The sequence below is a fragment of the Sphaeramia orbicularis genome, chromosome 22, assembly GCF_902148855.1.
Source record: "Sphaeramia orbicularis chromosome 22, fSphaOr1.1, whole genome shotgun sequence".
Lineage (NCBI taxonomy): Eukaryota > Metazoa > Chordata > Actinopteri > Kurtiformes > Apogonidae > Sphaeramia > Sphaeramia orbicularis.
Window position 1 is genome coordinate 29,089,186 of NC_043978.1, and position 20,460 is coordinate 29,109,645.

Below are 20,460 nucleotides of genomic sequence, written 5' to 3' on the forward strand. Positions count from 1 at the left end.
CCAAAACAAGGAGTTACTTTATATTGAAATAAATGTTGGAATGGCAATCAATTAAAGTTCGTCCTCTGACGGGACATTACTGTGTTTTGACCTATAAATAAAACAGGTACATATTCTTAAAACTAAACTAAAAGTCTGACCAGCAGGCAAAAGCTTTCAAGTTTTAAAATAGAACACAAACAAAACATACCATTAACTCCAAATAAATGAAATCTTCATTCCAAAAACGTTCATGTGGACATCGCTCTAGCGTGATTGGTTCGGTGCAGCGCTACTTAATTATGATTGCCTGTTCTTATGTCTATCAAAACATGGACAAATGAATTCTATCAAAATTGTATTGAGCATGTCTCATATTTCTATCGAGGAAAAGTTATTTCGCGACATATATCATTATCATCCCTTATCAGCCCTTATTGAAATTATGTAAAAATGTAATTTATTGACATTTGACATGAAATGTAAGCGATAACACACTTACTTGGTAGATATGCTTAGCCAAAATTTGGTCTGGGATTAAAGATGGCTCCTTCAGCATACTGTTCAGGATGGTTTTAGAGGCTGAGAAAAAGGAAACACATAGAGACAAACAAATTAACATCCACTAAAAACCCATATATCTCACCAATCCTATTGACATTAAGAAATATTTTCTAATTTCTGCACTAAATGGAAAGCAACAAAGCTCCATTTTAACAGTAAAAACAAACAGTGAAGAGATAAAAGAGACAAAAGACAAGCCTGACATTCTGTAATGCACCAGTAGTGCAGTATTTCCACACTAGTCCATCACAGAGCTGCTTGGTGTCTATACAGATTTTCTATAGATAAATGTTTCACTCCAGAGCACAAGAGCCCCATGTAGTTTATCTATGTTATGAACGCTGACTATTCTGCATCTCTCATCTCCATTCTTGCTCTACTAACATTATAAATCAGGAAGGAAAGCCTGCTGGATTGATTCCCTGGTAGAGCAACAGCAAAAAAGGGAAAAAAAAAAAAAATCCTTAAATCATTTCTTAAAAAGATTTGGATTAAATGGATTGTATCATTGTGTGACGAAACGGTTGAGGCACGCCATTTTAGTGATATATATACACATGGTCCTGACAGACTTGCAGCATCACAGACAATACAAGGAATGTTTCTATTCACATTTCAGGCATGGATGATGCCTGTACCAACACTGCACAGCAGAGATTCCCTAAGCTCATCTTCAACCCTGTGCAATATATAACTGTTAAAGACAAGACAGCATATTTTTAGATTTATGGAAATTTATAGAACCTGAGAAATTCTTTGGTATCTCTATCTGTACCATTAGACATTTGTTACAAGGACTTAATTCATAGAAGAACATTAAGAATGAGGTGGGAAAAAATAAAGCTTCACAGGCCTGATCAGAGTTAAGAACAACTTTTAGGGTTAAATCTCGAGCATAAGTTCAAAGTTAATACTAGACGACATTTTACAATCACGGAAAAAATTATTAGGCCATCAAAAGTCATCAAAAACAATGGATATGCAATCAAGTACTAACTCCTGTGTGTATCATGTGACTAAAACAGACAGAAGAGAAAACATGGCATGCCTAAAAGCACTGTTTTTGGCAGAACAACGCCATAGATATTGATGTAAGAACTAAAGTGATTTTGGTTATTATCAAAAAAACATGGAAAATGGCCAGATATCAGCCCTGAAATTAAACTCTTATGAGCTATTTTTGTTATCATTATATTTGTCTAAACAAATGTACCTTTAGTTGTACCAGGCATTAAAATGAACAAAAAAATCGGAAAAAAATAAGCGTGGTCTCATTTTTTCCGGGACTGTATATTGGAGTTCAGGATAGATCATAAGCTAATTTTGTATTAGCTAGTTTTAAACACCAAAATTCAAGCATGTGAAACTACAACTTGATCACTATTAATAAATGAATCCTTATTTGTGCAACCCATTCTTTAAAATACATTTTAAGATGCTTATAACCATAATTTTCTGCCTTCAGTTTCTTTTGGTGTAGCAGGGTTTATTCTGTGGGACCTGTAGTAAATTACCGTAACGTGAACATTTTTTAATCCACCGGTGTTTTACTTTTCTTACTCTTTCCTATGCATCACTTTTTCTGATTCTACATTCCACATGGGTCTAAAACCAGTGTAAAAATTGCATTTAATAAAGAGCAGCACGTGTCATTTATAGTATAACACTAACTGCTCAGTTAGTCCACTTTAAAGGTTCAATTTGTAAGATTAGCATCGACTCACATGAAATTAGAGTTGGATGCTTCTATGAAACTGGGTATATTTTGGTACCTGGCACTTTACCAGCTTTTTAGACCCAATAATAAAAGAGAAATTTAGACAAATTTCCCCTCAGGATGTACCTAATGATGACCTCAGATAAACGCAAAAAAAATTATACTCTTGCTCTGAGTCATCCCAAAATGAATGAATTTTTAATAAAATATCGGGGCCAAAAATAGGATGAAAATTGGGACATGAAAACCTACCTAGGTGTCAGTACATTTGATCTGGAAAATATAGCTTGAAATGGTCTTATATACTACTATAAATAAAGACAGTGTTAAATGTGAGAATCCTAGTGGTTTTTTTCTAATCCAGACATGCATTTTTTCATAAACCTCAGTCTCATTCCAGGTTTCATGTGTAACCCATCGTGTCCACTCATGTTACATGTGGAACCTACCCATTTAAACACATGGAAATCGCAAGTGATTTTGCAACAGTGTCATTTTTGTGAAACACTCTCCCTTGCATACTTAGCTCAATTCCCAAAATGTACCTGTGAGAGAATAAAAAGATATTTGAAAAATTATAGTGTGTAAATTTCGTGTCTCTTTTTTACCATGTTACATGCAGATTTTTGTATAAAAATAATATAAAACTGTATTTTATCTCAGTAAATATTTAGTTTTAATAGACCCAAAGTGCTTCAAAATTTGCTTCATAACATTAGTCTACATCATTTGAATTTTTAGCCCCCAATGTCTTGTTTTCAGGGACCAGTTTCATAGAAGCACCCAGTTAGAGTCTGTAGGCAGAGAGCATGTTACCATTAACTTACTCCATTTCTAAGGTAACAACTATCTCAAATGTCAACATCAATGATAATATCCTGTACTCTGACTTTATGTAGAGAACACAGGAAGGCTCTTCAGCAAAAATACATATGCTTGCTCTGGAGTTCTTCAATTCCTCCCCTTCTGCTCTTCTACAGTGGTAACATTACACAAACTACCTACTATTAGCTTGGAAAGAAACTCCTAGCACGACACTGACTCCAAAGAAAAGAACATTAAAAAAAAAAAAATATATATATATATATATATATATATATACATATATACATATATACATATATACATATATAGGGTGGGGAAGCTAAATTTACAATGAACATTTAGTTGTTTTTTCTCAGCAGGCACTACGTCAATTGTTTTGAAACCAAACATATATTGATGTCATAATCATACCTAACACTATTATCCATACCTTTTCAGAAACTTTTGCCCATATGAGTAATCAGGAAAGCAAACGTCATGGAGTGTGTGATTTGCTGAATGCACTCGTCACACCAAAGGAGATTTCAAAAATAGTTGGAGTGTCCATAAAGACTGTTTATACTGTAAAGAAGAGAATGACTATGAGCAAAACTATTACGAGAAAGTCTGGAAGATACTATTAAAGAAGAATGGGAGAAGTTGTCACCCGAATATCTGAGGAACACTTGCGCAAGTTTCAGGAAGCGTGTGAAGGCAGTTATTGAGAAAGAAGGAGGACACATAGAATAAAAACATTTTCTATTATGTAAATTTTCTTGTGGCAAATAAATTCTCATGACTTTCAATAAAGTAATTGGTCATACACTGTCTTTCAATCCCTGCCTCAAAATATTGTAAATTTTGCTTCCCTACCCTGTGTGTGTGTATGTGTGTATGTGTGTATATATATATATATATATACATATATATATATATATATATATATATATATATATATATATATATATATATATATATATAAAGAAAGAAACATCTCACTCATCCCATTTTGTAGGGCAACAACTAATATTTGTAACTAAATATCACAAAATATATCATATCACTACTGAGTCAAAATATTTCGATACATTATCCAACACACCCACACCCACCTAGATGTTTTTCTTTTGTAGGTTTTTCTCCTATAGAAAACTATTAGAGGGCAAACAATGCTATGATATCTCATCGACTCCTCCTTCTGATAAAATAAAGAGCGTGGGGGGCGGAGGTAGAACAAAGCCCATTCAGCGCCCACACCTCTCTTTCCATTTCTTCCTTTTCTTTGTTTCCATCTTTCCCTGCCACCTCTTCTAACCACCACCCCCCCCCCTTTTTTTTTTTTTTCGAACATCCACCGTTTCCCAGCTGAAGGTACTCCCCCAGCCCACCCCATAACCCCTTGCACACTCCCTGTTAGAGCTGCAAGGCACAGGGGCTGTGCTTTATTTCCTTGCTCATTTTTCTCTGAGATTGGTACCTCCACACGCAGATCCATACCGTGCTCCTGTGCAGTGTGTGCAGGCAGCGGTGAAGAAAGAGGGTTATATTTTCCCCTTGAGTTAGGACACCTCATGACAAATGATAATGGATAATCAATAAAGCGGGAAATATGAGGCAGCAAACTTTATGAAGCCAGGAGACATATTACTCCCCAACAACACCGGTTTCCCTTAACAAAGTCACTACTCGACTACTGTGCCTAATAATCTGAAGGAAAATCAAAGGACCCGCAACCACATCAGCAATATTGGCAACTTATTCCACTTTAATGGCATTTTGATTGATTTTTTCCCTCTTCCTAATGGTCGTTTTATAGATTTGACGCTGCTTCTGCAAAACAGTAGTGTGTAATAAACCTCCCCGAAGGCAAACGGTAGCCATTAAAGCTCTTGTCTTACTAACGCTCATAATTGGAGGTTGACCACCGCCACATTTTGGTCTCTCACATAACACACAAACACTTCTAAGTCTCCCTCACTCTCTCCCCGTTCCTTTTTTTTTTTTTTTAGTCGGAATAAGTGATGGAGTCCCTCTCTCCAGGTTCTTCTTTGAGCAGCGGGGTTAAAAATAGCCATAAAGAGGTGACCTTGGCGCTGACATTGTGGAATTTCAGCCAAGCATTGACCTGATGAAAATGGAAGGCCAGGGTGCTAATAAATCAGGATGCTTTTAAAATGAGTTTACCCTAATGCTCATTCATCACCGGCTGTAATGCCATTTGCAGGCCCGGGATTCGCTGCTGTGCACAAACACAGCAGTAAATAACAACAGGGCCCTTGCATCCCTCGCATCGTTGCAGCCTCCAACATCAGCATACATTTATTAAAGACGCCCCCGCCTCGCACGGCGGCGCACACTCCTCTATGACACCCTGAGCTCCTCTCCACCACACACACACCTTTTTCTGTAAATACACACACATACACATAAAACACGCGCAGGAAAATAAAAAGCATAATCTGGAGAAACACCAGACACGAAGAACAAAGCCCTGCAGCACGACTTTGCACCTTGTAAACATTCGCCAAATTTACTGTAATTGTCCCATGTTGGTATAAATTCTGACTAAGGCGCCGTATCACACCGTCAACATCTGAACAGAAAAGAACAGAGAAGAAGAGAATAATAGATGTGAAACGCTACGCCTCCATTGGGATTTGCTAAAGAAAACAGCCAGTGTAAACAAATCGCAAGCTTGTTTTTCATATACAACTCCAAAACAAGATAGAAAGCGAGGTAACGGCAACATCACCTTGGCTTGATTTTTCATTGCTTACTTGAGTCATTTGTAAGCACACTTCCTCTCTCCACTAGGGTGAAAAAGTCATTATCTCAAATGCAAAAAAATGTCGAGGAACCTCATTATATAGCAACATTTGTTGAGGGAGGATCGTAATAAACAATAACGGATGACGATTGTTATTGCCCCTGACACTGATGAGCTCCTCTGCAAGTTTGTTTATTAATTAAAAAACCCACTTTTTTTTTCTACTGGGTGGGGGTTCCTATTTCCTCTATAAGACCCCCCCACACACACACACACACCACCAGCACCATCACCAAACCCCCACCCACCCATATCCACCCACTCCCCATGCACAAACCACTGGGCTGTGGAGGAGCACTCGTTCATCAAACTTCATGGAGCAAGGGAGAGACAGGTCCTGATAATGTGCGCCGCTAAAGCTGATTTTCCATGATGAATCTCGGAGCATATAAATTGGCTAATATCTGAAAACATTTACAGATACTAGAGGAATTGACTACTTGTGGGACATGATGGATGAGGCTCTCCGACGCTGGCCGACAGCTCTGCAAATCTCTGCGGCTGCCTAAAGCCCTCATTTGATTTTCCAATTTACTCCTTTTAAATTTATCCTCCCGTATTGAAAAAAACAGAAGATGGGCAACAGAGAGAGAGAGACGGAGAAAGAGAAGGAGAGAGGGAAGCTGTTCTTTAACTATCTGTGGTGCTGTGTAGGTGCTATTTGATGATATGAGGTGGTATCTTGTGTGCAGGAGGAGCTCAGTCCCTGAAGAGGTTACTGGGGCAGAACTGATCTGCTTCCACCTGATTGTCCCTGATAGCACTGAGAGGAGACTCTGCATATCTGTGTGTGTGTGTATGTCTATATAGGGCTGTGTAAAATATCCATACGGTTAATGCTATTTATGCAAGATATGACAAATGACCATATTTGTGTAACTGAAAAGGTGTTTTGCTGGTTACCATCCACATGCTTTTGCAGCAGTTCTCTCTCATTTGATGATGGCTGGTGCTAGAATGGATCAGTCAGAGCAACGGTCCGCACGTGATTGGTTGTTATGATGTTAGTCACTGTAGCTAGCAGCTAACGTCACAGCTCTAAGAGTTAGTCGTCTTAACCCATAAAGACCCAGTTCTGCTTTTCTGGCAGTTCCCAAATGAGTTTTTCTTCTATATTTAGCCTTTCCTAAGTAATTTATCTCCATTTATCATAATATCAACCTCTTTATTTTGTATTTTTTCAGTGAAAATCTGACATTTTTCTGTATTTAATTCATTGATCATATAGATGTGCATGAAAGCTCGAAGTAAATTCGGTGGTTATTATATCAGAAACAGAGAAAACTGAAAAAGTGACTTTTTCAGCAAAATATATCAATGACTGAACATAAACAAAGTGTCTCCATCCACTGTCATTTATCAAACTCCATGGGTTTTACTGGTGAATCAATGCTGTAGAAGATGTGTTTCCACGTTCATTACAGAGCCTCTGAATGTTCAAATGGGTCATATCTGATGACCATGAAAAGATGACAAACTGTATTTTACACCAATTATTTACATGTATTGAGAGGATTAGTGGATCAGCAGATATTAAATATTTTAGATCAGCAGATGGTTTTGGTTGACGGTGGATGTTTGGGTCTTTATGGGTTAAGAGAGGTATTTAGAGTTGGTATTTGGTTGCACTTGGTTGACTGATCAACCAGTGTTTCATGTAAAAATAAACACTGACATTCATTCTTATGTGGTACAGAGAATTGCTGAAGACATTTATGCTTTCAATTAGGGCTGTATCTCAGAGGTTTCTGAAACTCAGTTAAAGCAGTAAAGCAAACAGAATTTAGCCAAGTTCAAAACTAAACTGTAGGTTTAATTGTATGGACATTTAACCAGCATTAGGCTCATTAAAAAACATTAATGGGTACAACCTGAAGAAGATTAAGAACTCTGGCTGCATTATTTATTTATTTGATTTTTTGGGGGATGTTTCCCAAATTTCTGTAAACATGTGATAATAAGTGATTTTTTTTTCTGATGCCGTGTTGCATTTTTGGCCCTGTATGTGACCATATTTGGATAAAAGAGGCAGAACTATGAGCTGTAATGTCTTCATTAAACCGCAAACTTCATCAAGCACTGTGTATCAATGTGGTTTGACAGTTTTGTTACTATAACTTATTAACCCCAACTACAGTTGAACTGTATGTCAGGAAAAATGTGTTTTACTAAAGAAAAAGAATCTCTGAAAAAATGACTCGGCAGGAAAGTGAGCTATCATACAGACCTGTCAATCAAAGCCAGACAGAGCAGATATCAGAGCCTTCTATTTGACCTGAGATCTGAATAATGAGAGCACTAATTTAAAGATGGACTAGAACACTCATTAGATAGTCAAATCAAACAAATAAGAGTAATAGGAGAATAATTACTGACTTTGTATGTTTCGAGAGCAGATGTAAATCTATGGGATCCATGGCTTTTGGAGCTAACCCCAGTGGTCATCAGCGGTATTACAATTTTGAGGTATTTCTGCATTGGCTTCATTTTGGCACTGAGATCCTGGCCCACTGATTAACTCTTGAAAACCTGACGTGTCATTGCTGACACACGTGGCGCATAAGCAGTTTGGATGGCAGTAACTCTTTCACTGTTTGTACAATTGGAAAAATTCCAATGTGTTCTGAAACCTGAGAGATTGCACTTTATAGGTTTTATTGGATGATTACGGTAAACTCACTCACACCTGTACTAGAAGCTGATTTAGCAGAATTACAACATGCAGTAAATTGTAAATAACTGCTTGATTTTGAAAGATCTGGAGAAAAAAAAAGAAGTGCTCTGGAAAAATGAGCAAACGATCTCACGCACAGCATATTTTCTAACCTTTTTATAGCCAAAATAAGAAAAAAGTACAAGCAGACCATTTAAGGTTTAGGGTTTAAAGGGTTAAAAAACTCTACCTAGACTGACTGACATCTTTATTTCGATCATGCGAAAAGGAGTAGGAAGAAATATCAACTCATCTAATCCTACCCCTTCAAACCTTTCCAAACTTACTGAAAACAACACTGTCCCAAATTTATCAGCAATTTTGAAACATGTACATTTAGTCACTCATCCAAATTACAACACATTCACCAACACATTGCAAAATTGCTATCCAAATAACAAACAAACACGTTATGGAGTTTATTTATCAATGTACCTCTGGAAAATCATTTCTTTATGCCTCTTTTTAAACACAATCATACTGGAAATTTGTTTTAGTTCTGCAATCAACCTATTCCACTGTTTAACTCCACCTAGATAAATTACTGTGTGGTATTTAAAAAAAAAAACATATACTGTATAAATTCTTAAACATTAATACACATATTTACAGAGTTTGCTGTTAACTTTTTAAATTATGTACAGAAGCCATTTATATTTAAGTAGAAAATTCTATTTCATCTTAGAAACAACCAACACTGCATTCTGATGTGCATTTACTTATTTACCATTTAAGACTATTTGCTGTATTTTTGCCGTTACAAAACTGATACTCAAACATTATACTTACTGTAAGGCAACATATATTGTTTTGTAAATTTCTACTGCTCTTAGGCATGTGGACAAATTACTTTTTATCCATATCACCCAGCCCAATGCATGTGTGTGTGTGTAGCAGTGGTAATAGTAGACCTGTGGAGGCTCCACCATACAGAGACTCTCCAGGTCAGGCCATTAGAGTGTGGCAGAAGCTGAGTGGAGCTTCTCTGCTGAAAAGGAGTAATTAGTATACTTGTCAAGTGAAGTGCCACGCTGTTGCTTACCTCCCTTGTGCCCACCCCTTATTATTACACACACATACAGAGACACACACACACATCCTACTTATACCGCTATACTCCCCTCCTTCTTGCTAATGAAGTGCCCTCGCTCTCATTATTTGAAGAAAAAAAGGCTACATATACACACATAGAGGAGAGGTGAGAGAGAGGAAAGAGGAGCACTTAAAGACAAGAGAGAAGAACCATAACAATGATAGTGAAGTTGAGATTTTTATGGATAGACCATAAGGCAATATTCAGTTATCAACACGTCTGATCTGCAAAACACTGAAGCCATTATGAATTCTGTCGAAGAACCCAAAGATCATAGTAGACGCTAACATTCTCACAGTGTTAACATCAAACACGGGACATTTATAACCTCGCGTACAAGGCTTCTGTAAAGGAATGTGACAATAAATCTTAAAGGCGGTCGAATCACATAGTTACAAAACACGGAGCAGCAATCTAATCTGGAGCCGGGCCTTGGGAAAATGGAAAAGGTCAAATAGCTAGCAAAATTGCCTCCTCAAAAAAAAAAAAAAAAAAAAAAAGTATGTCTAAATCTAGAGGCACATCAACTGCTGTCAAAAGAGGAATAGAGGGAGAGATGAAGAGATAGCAGGAGGGGGGAGAAAGAGCAGGAGCTCATCCAATGTGACTACAAGTGACTTCTAAGAGGTAATATCCATGGACATATGGTTAAATAACAATATGGCTGTTTACAGTGCAGTAGTATTATTTACAGTGGGCTAACTGAGAGCATTGGATGTAGGGTTTAATTCAACATCATTACGAGTGTTTTTTAGTCTTTCAGTTTTATTTTTTACTTCAATTCAGTTAGCTCGTAGGTGTTATTTTGCTGGACTGACCACATTGACGAAAAATTTTTCATATTTGCATGTTATGAAACTAATTTAAGTGTATAAAAGGAGAGAGGAGCAGAAGAAAGCATTTAAGATATATACTTAGCGCCGTTAAAAACGCAAGGGTCAGAATAATATGCATATTTGGAGTTATATTAAATTAATTGGTTTGGGGTTCCCTTCATATTAAAGAGGGAAGCACTGATCATTAGAGAATGAATTGTGGACAAATTGTGATCAACTTAACACGTTTATTCAGCCACTGAATGCAGGTACTCAGAAATTGAAAGTGTCATCATTCAACATCAGGTGTGTCCACCTCTGGCTTCCAAACAAGCAGTGCAGCGACAACGCATGGAACTAAATCACATGATTCTGTCCTGAAGGATCCAATCCGATTCGGCACTCAGACGACTGATTGTACTGCGATGACGGCGCAGACGGCGAGCGACTTCACCACGGCTCAGACCTACTCGTAACATGTCAATGGCACGTTCTCTCTGTTTTATCGTAAGTTGTGGCATTTTGAGCTAGCAAAAACATTTCAGCATTTTCTTTGCTGCCTGTATATCAGCTGTTGACCACACCTAAAGTTACCAGTCAAGAGTGACTCTACAGGAGATTCAACTCAATGTCCGAGATTAAGGGATTAGTCCAAACGCCAACGTCACGCATGTCGGGAATGAAAAAAATACAGCTATTAACTGTGTTATTCATCTCGTGAGCTACATATACAAAAAAGGCACCTGAGCAAATCATTTTCTGGAAATTACACCACATGTTTGGACCATGCCTTTTTAATGGCGTTAAGTATATATACTATAATGTACAATACAAAAAAACAGTGTTAGGAACTGACATTGCAGCCAATGCAGTAGTATTGGACCTGGTTTTAAAAGTCTTTTTAAAGATTCCCATCTGTAATATAAATAAATGTCTATACTATTAGAGAATTTTGTGATTTTTTAAAGAATGATTTAGTTCCTTGATGCTGGGTCTTCCAAGTAAATATGTAAAAACAGCAACCGGCAAAAGACTGTATAATATTCTAACATTGCAGTAAGGAAAAATATTCTCTTGCAGTAGGTCAGTGACAAGATTCCTTCTATCAGTGGTTGGCGTAAAATAATTTTTGAACTGATCCCTCTAGAATATCTTACTAATATCATACATAACAGTACAGATCAGTTCTACAGAGTGTGGTGCTCTTTTTTTGATTATATTAGACCGGACCTCTCCTCTACCCTATTAAAAGGACTGTTATGCACTTAAATGATACTCATAAATGTGACTCCCATACATTGTAAGTCTGATCTACCACTTTCTGTATTAAGCTATGTTTTTGTGTTTTATTTCTTATGTAAGAACTGTCGTGTATGTTTTATTTTTTTCTAGTCTTTAGAAGATACTATTTTGTTGAATGGAAAAAAAATTGCAATAAAAATAATTTTTAAAAAAAAGAATAGTTTAGCAGTGACTTGTACATAGCTGCTATAACATCACATGACCTTCCCTCTCCTTCTGCCCTGCCTATTTCCAAGAGACAAAGAGCATTATAGATGTTGATATGATATTCAATATGTGATAAAACTGCTTTGAATGTATTGATTTATTTACAAGCTTCACCAGATAGTCTTTCATTCTGCATGACTGATGCTCTCGCCGATACTTTTGCTGCAAGAAGAGAAGGGATGATGGTAGTGGGGGTGGAGGTGGAGGTGGGCTTGTTGTCGTGTTGTGTCGTCATATTGAGGTGTTGTTGTGGTGAAATGTTGAGCCAGTGGGAAGGTGGGGAGGTAAAGAGAAGGTGGTGGGGGTGGGGGGGTGGGGATAACAACAGGAGAGCAAAACAAAACAAGGAAAGGACAGAAAACAATTTAAAACTGTGTATTGATCCAGCACTAGTGATTGTACATATATTCCACAGTCCCAAAGGGCCCATTTTTGTGTCTCTTAAATGCAAAGGGAAAGAGAAGGGGAAATAAAAAAAGGATGCTAGGCAAAGGCAAGCCACTCACCCAGCTGGGGGTAATGTCCCTTATATAGAAGTCTATTGATCTTTGCAATGCGCCTGCCCGCCCTCCCTCTGGAGTCCAACAGAAAAAAAACACAAAAAAAAAACAAAAACACACAAATACGCACTCAAGTGCACAGTCTGGGGCAGGAGGGGGCATGACTGATATGCCTGCCAATAGCACTGAACCAACCTGTTAGCTAATTGCCAGCAAAGACAATTATCCTTGCATTGTTTCATAATGGAAACACATTACTCGAGTCTAATATACACACAGGGAGATTGGATGATTTGACCGTGCAGCTCATGTGGGCAGCAATTTATTTGGAAAGGCCAAGCAGGTCAAGAGAAGATGCAGAGCAGCTTTGTCAAAACAGAAGTCACCCTCGCGGCAATAGACCTTAACAGCAACAGGACAAAGTGTATACAAACATTATCAAGTAGAAGTGCCGCATATTAAACCAACCTGCGTCAAAAAGTTGATAAGCTTCATCTGTTACGGGACAAAAAAAATAACATTGGGATTTTTTTATACAATGCATACATATCAATATCAAAAAATATATAGATTTGGCTCGCACAATCGTTGTTGACAGATGGAATTGTTTACTATCTAAGAACAGCTATAATGTAAAAAAGCTAAGGAACAAATCACAGTGTAGTTTCAATAGATTTTTATTAATGGTAGTATTTAACTTGCAGTAAATAACTTCAATTATTACGTTGTATCCCTGCTTCGATTGTACAAAAATACAAATGAGCTGAACAAGATCATTAAGGATCTGTGCCATGCTGTCTATTGTAATTTTATTTTGGTTAAAATGGAAAGTTTTTAGTGAAAAAAGTATTGTTTAGGAACTGGTACTCAAGCCGAGGTACTGGTATTGAAAATTTCTCAATGATACCAACCTCAACATATATTGTTAAAAAGAAGGACAAGAAATTTGCCTGTTTATGGGGTCCATATACAGTTTTCTTGAAAAACCACAGCTCTGTATGACTTGATTTCCTATTCTGTGCTACAGTTGTACAATACTATGGTCTGATTTTATAATTTTAGAATTGTATTGTCATTTTATTCTATTTCATTTATTAAGTTTTATTTATTTATTTTATTGACTATTTCTATTAATCTCAAAAATCTTCAATTTTATGGTAATTACTTTTAAGTATGTATTTTCTGTCTGTGGATTTATATTTTTCTGCCAGGATTAGGGTAATGTTATTTCCTTGTTCATCTGCAAAAGAAAAATAAAGGAAAAAACAAACAAACAAACAAGCAAACAAAATTATACCAACCTCAAGCTATGGCTGGGAGCTCATGCTTATTTTATTTTTAGTTGTATAAAATCCTAACAATAATGACTATTGAGATTTATGCGACTAAAACCTGATCTGAAGTTAAACTGTTCAATTTAAGAAAATGTTTTAATATTATTTAAAAAATATTTAAATAAAACTCACATGGTCACTGAACAAAACTGGCAATGAATAATAATATATAATTTGTTTTTAACTTTACTGTTGCTAAGCTAGTGAATGCATCCAAGTCCATTAATAAGAATTCTTTAGTTTCATCAGGACTAAATGTACTTTAAGCTTCCAGAATTGCATGCTGCATGTTTTGGTACTACTATAAAAATAAAGTCATGGCAACTGAAACCAAATTCAATTTTCTTCACTACTATAACTCAGTGAGCTGCTGGTGGCTGCAGAAGTCTGACAGTGCTGTTAACCCGATGTTACACAATGCTTTACTCAAACAACAACACAAAAAATGTTAGTAAAAACACAGCATTGCCAAGAATCTAATATGTTCCATTATTTTAAAACTGTGACAGAACAGTAAGTACAGTTTTTAAGACTATTTTAAAGGAGTGATATTTTGCTTTTTTAAATTGGATTATGAATTTTTAAAAAGTTCCCTGTGGTCTATATAAACTGTAAATGCTATGCTTGGGTCTGAATTCTTCATCAATTCAACTCCACAGGTCCATCTTCAACCCAATTTTTGAATAATGACACCAGAAAGGTCGTTTTGAGCGCTGGCCCTTTAAATGCACATGAGCTACTTCACACCCCACCCCCACCGAGCTTTCTGTTCCGTTCAGCCACTTGTGTTCATTAATACAACCAACAAATGAACATTTTAGGTAATCGGCTCAAAGTTTGGACATATTTTCAGTTTTTACTACAACTGCTGCAGCTGACAAACAATTATGGCGTACTTGGAGAAATGTTTAACAGATGTCTTGACCTTATATGTGCAAATGTTGTGACGTAACAAGTTATAGATGTAACAAATTAAGAAGGAGCTGAAACGGGTTGTAGAAATCCACTAGATTTTTGCCGGAATGAATATAAAGATAGCTTTGCAGCACCTGGAGGGTTCAAATTCAAACTTTATGAACTATTAGGGTCCAAATACACAAATAAATGAAGCAAAGACTAATAAAAGTGGGTTGAGCAAAATATGACACCTTTAAGACTTGTATATTAGCTGGAATATGAGAAATGTCCAAGTTTCCTTTTGTGTCCAGCAGCAGAAAAGTTGTAGCATGATGCATTTTTGGATAATTGGTTCTACTTGACATCAGATGTGCAATATGACTACATGCATACATTGCGATGTTGAAGCTATATCACATACAAAGGCTATCTAATTTTTTTCATTGCATGTCAGTTAGGCTGATTTGAATTAAAATTGTTACTGTAAAAGCCATTTAGTCTCTTCAAAATGACTTTGTACACAAGAAGAACTGTAACCATGACATTATTTGCTATCATGAAAACACCAAAGCTGTGCATCTCTACAATAATGTTTTGAAATTAAACAACAATCATCCAAAGTTTCATCATCTGCTACAATTTTAATCTAAGCAATAATAAAGGATGTATTCGCAGTATGGAGATGGGGGGAATGCAGTCTGCTATTATCTGAGGCGGAGTGCTTCTCCTGGATGAATGCCCTGTTCTACAAGCTGCTCAGACTAGTATTTTGACAGGCAGTGGATAACGGTGGGTCCAAAGCAATCACATCTTTGACTTTGACAAATGACTGTGCTGTGGTGAAGTTGAAAATAACACACATCCACTTTAATCTCTTTCTTGATTAAATTGGAAGCACGTCTTTTTGACATCATGCGATTCACTCTCAAAGCACTGACTACTGCAGACGCACACACACCTCAAATCCACAGCATATCTGCATTGAAATGATACTGCATTATGTGTGCATGAGATATTGGATTTTGTATGAATCAGAATACAAAAGTGTGCACTGAAAAAAGGTTTATTTGTATGGGCTGTGTATTCACATGAATGATATGCATCACGATACCTGTGATATCGCGATATGATGTAATATCTTAAGAATATGTGATAATATAATGCTTTTTTTTTTTTATTTAATGCTTTTAAGACTGCCATTATAAGAGGCCACCTACATGTCCTCATGTTTTCTTTGCAATAAAAGTGTCAGAAAATGTCTTTTTTGCCAATTCTTTTGTACATTTGTTTTCGGGAAGAACTTAACTTTCAATATCTGGCCATTAATTATCATTATTATGAATAATAATTGCTTAAAACAGTGTGTTTCAATAAAAAAAAAAAAAAAAAAAAAAAAAAAAAAACGACTTGAAGTTTTTACAATATTTATTGTCAGAAACAACTGTAAATGTCCATAACAAAACTTTTTGAGATTGCAGAAATAAACTTTCAACTACTTTGCATCTGCCCAAACATGCTTTAAAGTCTCGAACATTCAGTATCCATATTATGGTGTTATATTTTTTGGCGTTTTCTAGGCATTTTTTAGCCTGTGTGGAAGTCTCTGAGACAGTTCCTTTCTATTTGTAATAGAGTCCCACATTGCTGCTGTAAAGTGTTATATAATGTCGGAAAGCTCAGGATCTCAGCTTTCTGATGCTATTTGAATTTTGTGTATATCATAAACGGTTTAGGAGTTAAAGTTATTTGAATGCTGTAAAGTGCAAAATGCAGCAACGGAGAAATTGCCATTGTTAAAGGGTTAACGCAACATAAACCACTCCCTGCCCTGAATATTTGTATGTAAACCATTAATTAGAAAGTTACAATTACTTAAGTAGCACAAAACAGAATGATAGTCAGGACAATATGATAGTCATTGTGTAAATAAACCATTCTATACTACAGATCTTTGCATATAAATTAAATTAAAAATCAAGATTGTTTCTGACTATGAATACAATATCATACATAACATTTCATACAACATACAGCTCTGGAAAAAAATTAAGAGACCACTCATATTTCCTGTGAAATCAGCATGTCTGCATGTATGACAGCCATTCCATTCCTGTGTCTGCTGAATTTCAATACAAGCACACCTTATTCTACTGAATAAACACCTGATCCATGTCTTCTTGAAGAAGGAGAAGTATAAAAACCACTACTGTGGCCATCACTATCTTCTTACAATAGGCAAAAACAGTGCTACTAGTCCCACAAAAGTAATTGGAATCCAAAAATAACTATTGAAAACTACTGGACTTCTGCTCTGACAATGTTCCCAAACTCTGAGGACTGGTTCTTCTATCAGGACAATGCTTCTGGCCTCAGCTAGGTCAATAAAGGTGTGGATGACGGACCACCAGATGAAGAACCTGTCATGGCCAGTCCAATCTCCAGACCTGAACCCACTTTGAAATCTTCTGGAGGAACATGGATGGTCACAAGCCATCAAACATTACTGAACTTCTTGAATTTCTATGCCAGGAGCTGCATAAAGTCATCCAACAACAATGGTGGAGAGCCAAGACACGTGAAAGCTGTCATTGAAAACCAGGGTTATTCCACCAGATATTGATGTCTGAACTTTATCCAAGTTACAACATTAGTTTTGTGTTGTTTAGAAATGAATATGAACTTGTTTTCTTTGCATTATTTGAGGTCTGAAAATACTGCATTTTGTTTGTTATTTTGACCACTTGTCATGTTCTACAAATACATGCTCGAAATAACAATATTTTTTATTTGGAATTTGGGAGAAATGTTGTTGGTAGTTTAGAGAATAAAACAAAAATGTTCATTTTACACAAACATACCTATAAATGGTAAAATCAGAGAAAATGAAAATTTTGCAGTTGTCTCTTATTTTTTTCCAGAGCTGTAATATGTCAATAAGTAAAACAAAAATTAAAGAAGAAGACAAAAGTATGGGGACATGGACCCACACCATTTCTGGACAATGTCTTTGACACGATTCACCAACAGATTTGCAGCTTGAAGTTTGTTTCCATCAGTGCTCCCTAGAAATCGTTTGTTTTCTTGCTATACTACTCTTCAACTCAATTTCCCTAGTGGACCCCAGTAAAGATGGAGAAAGAGAAAAGGAATGAGGAAAGGTGGGGGGGTGGATGCATTGGGGGATGAAGGAGAAATCAGGAGTGTTATAAATAACACTGATGAGGTGAGCTAGCATTGATCCACACTGCAGTTGAGAGGTGGGTGGTCTTCCCAGTGCTTAATTGCCAGTCATGTGCCCTGGGATGCAGCTACCACTAAATGTGGTCTGTCTCTCATTAGGCTTTAGACGGGATGAAAATACAGCAGCTAGCCACAGTACTAGAACTGAAATTGCGAATGGACAGAGAGGAATTCAAAAGACAAAGTGCTACAATTAAGACTGATGGAGAGAATGATAGAAGGACAGAGCGGGAAATGGAAAAAGTGTTACTCACGCATTCCACCCTCCAGGTCCAGAAGGAACCTGTCTAGGATGAGACGAGCCATCAGTGCAGGAGACAGGTCCACCTTTACGTAGATTGAGCAACAAAAAAAGTCAATTAGTCCAAATAAAAACAGGTTATAGCATCAGTACAGAGCTGCTTTAGAAGAAAAGTATGGTGGAATTGGTATTTGCCTCCAGAGAATTGCTCCATTTACAAACCGTCAGAATAAATCTGACATATCCAGTTGGAAACATATTACAAGGAGCCTAAGAACAGCGGCACTGAAACTACACAGCCATGTCACACATAGATTATAATGATTGTAATGGATCTAAATGATATTATTGCGTTTTCAAACCTTGACCCAACTTTTGACAATCCCTGTGCAAATTGGTCTTTGAAAGCCTTGCTTTGCAATAACCTTTCCCACAGGAACAAGAGATGGCCTATTATGCAGCCAAGCTACCCAGCTGAATTGCCTGTGCCTCTGTCAAGCCCAAGATCGCACTCTCTCATCTTGTGTGAAAAAGCAACACACACTATACCCAGGCTACAGACAATGGAGGCTTTAATCATAAGACGATTACCAAGGCAAAACTGCAAATGGACACACCAGAGGGACTAGTGGAATGCAGTCCTTAATAGGAAGGATGGAACCTCTGGCTGCAGCGCACTTTGAACACAAAAACACCTAGAGAAGTGAGAGGTTTTTTTGGTTTGAGTGCAGGCAGAAATCCTGACAGGTAAGGCTGTCGTAATGAATGATACTGACGGTGTCTACATAGCTACAGTCCTATGAGCACAACTTCTCCAAAGACCAGGACTTGGTGTTCACTTAAAGCTTCAGTTCACAGGATTTTCTGTCATCACTGGGCCAGAATCCCATGATAACATCATAGAATATACGTATGGGAGGAAACAAGACCTTCACCACCTCCTCCTGGCTCTGTTTTTAGGCTTAAACTCATTCAGAAATGTCTAAACTTTTAATAGAGAAGTCTCGTTGAGTCTTTTTTCACCCCACCCTCCCAACTTCAAACATACAAATGTATTTGTAGTTCATTTTAAATGTAGAAAATAAAGACAAATGATTATCTTTTTTCTCTCTCTCTCTTTCTCCTCAGACCTATTTGCTAATTCAATTGCAAAGGCTGGGATTAAAATTACAATTCTAGTGATTTCTGAATTTTTTATGCAAAAATGATAAAGAAAATTTATGTTTATTAGATGAAGTAAGTCTAACATTAGTCTAAGAAGGCATGTAGCTACAAACTATCTCTAAAGTGCATTTGACCTTTGTTTAAATACAATAAAACAGCAAATATGATAACACCTTAAGTCATTCTCCACCAAATTTCACAGCCTTTTCAGTATAAAAGGAATTAAAGCATTGCTCGAAGACTTTCCATTCCTTCTAGCCAGCTCGTTATGAAACACAACATTCTTGCAGCCAAAGATAATTTTTTCTCTTGTTAGCATAATTGGAGACCAAAAGTGAATTTGCCTGTAGCCTGTAGTGAGAATGGAGCGTTTCATCTTCTCTCTGATGCTTCCTGGTAACGCTGAAAGCAGAAGAGGCTTCTGTCTAAACAATGTCTTTGTACCCGCAGTAGTATTTGTTAACATCTCCATAATATCACATTAAGAAGGCAGCTGGGAAAAAAGGCCAGACATGTCTATAATAATTAAAGGGTGAGCACAGAGTGTATGTCTTCATTAAGACCTCTGATAGCGTTTTAGACTTTTGATAGCATTTGTAGCTCGCAGCTACAGTAGCTCATTTTATCCTCCCTCTTCTCAGTGCTTTCCTCTACTGGCCTGCACTCCATTCACACTTTTGGATAATGAGAGAATAGTAGATCCCAGTAACCTGCATCAAGGCTGACACATGAAAAATGGCAACATTACCAACGCTGGCCCAGCCTGAATAAGGACCACCTGATTAGTTCAGGTACTTGCGTCTCCCTAATTTTCATATTAATCATGAGTCCATCTCCGTTCTCAAGTCAGATCTCGGCACTTCATGGATTTAACATGTGACTAAGGCTCACAGACCTTGAAATCCTGTGAAATCTGGTGAAAATAATTATTGTTCAGTAAAATTCTGAATCCTGTTTTATTAGCCGCCCCAAAGCTAATGGATGTCACGTAAGTCTGTATGTTTAAATGACCTTTCCATTCAGCTCTGTATAAAACATGCAAAATGCCCAGTATAGAACCAAT

General features: G+C 36.9%; 1 protein-coding gene across 2 annotated transcripts in view; it reads right to left on the minus strand.

Annotated features, from left to right (window-relative positions):
* The window catches only part of cdin1 (CDAN1 interacting nuclease 1), a 107,128-nt gene that overhangs the window by 65,187 nt on the left and 21,481 nt on the right, over window positions 1-20,460 (minus strand). For both annotated transcript variants that reach the window (XM_030127652.1, XM_030127653.1), the window contains exons 6-7: window positions 18,247-18,319; window positions 482-561 (exon numbers count right to left, since the gene is read on the minus strand). In XM_030127652.1, coding sequence (XP_029983512.1) covers window positions 482-561; window positions 18,247-18,319 — 153 coding nt within the window. The remainder of the gene's footprint in view (window positions 1-481; window positions 562-18,246; window positions 18,320-20,460) is intronic.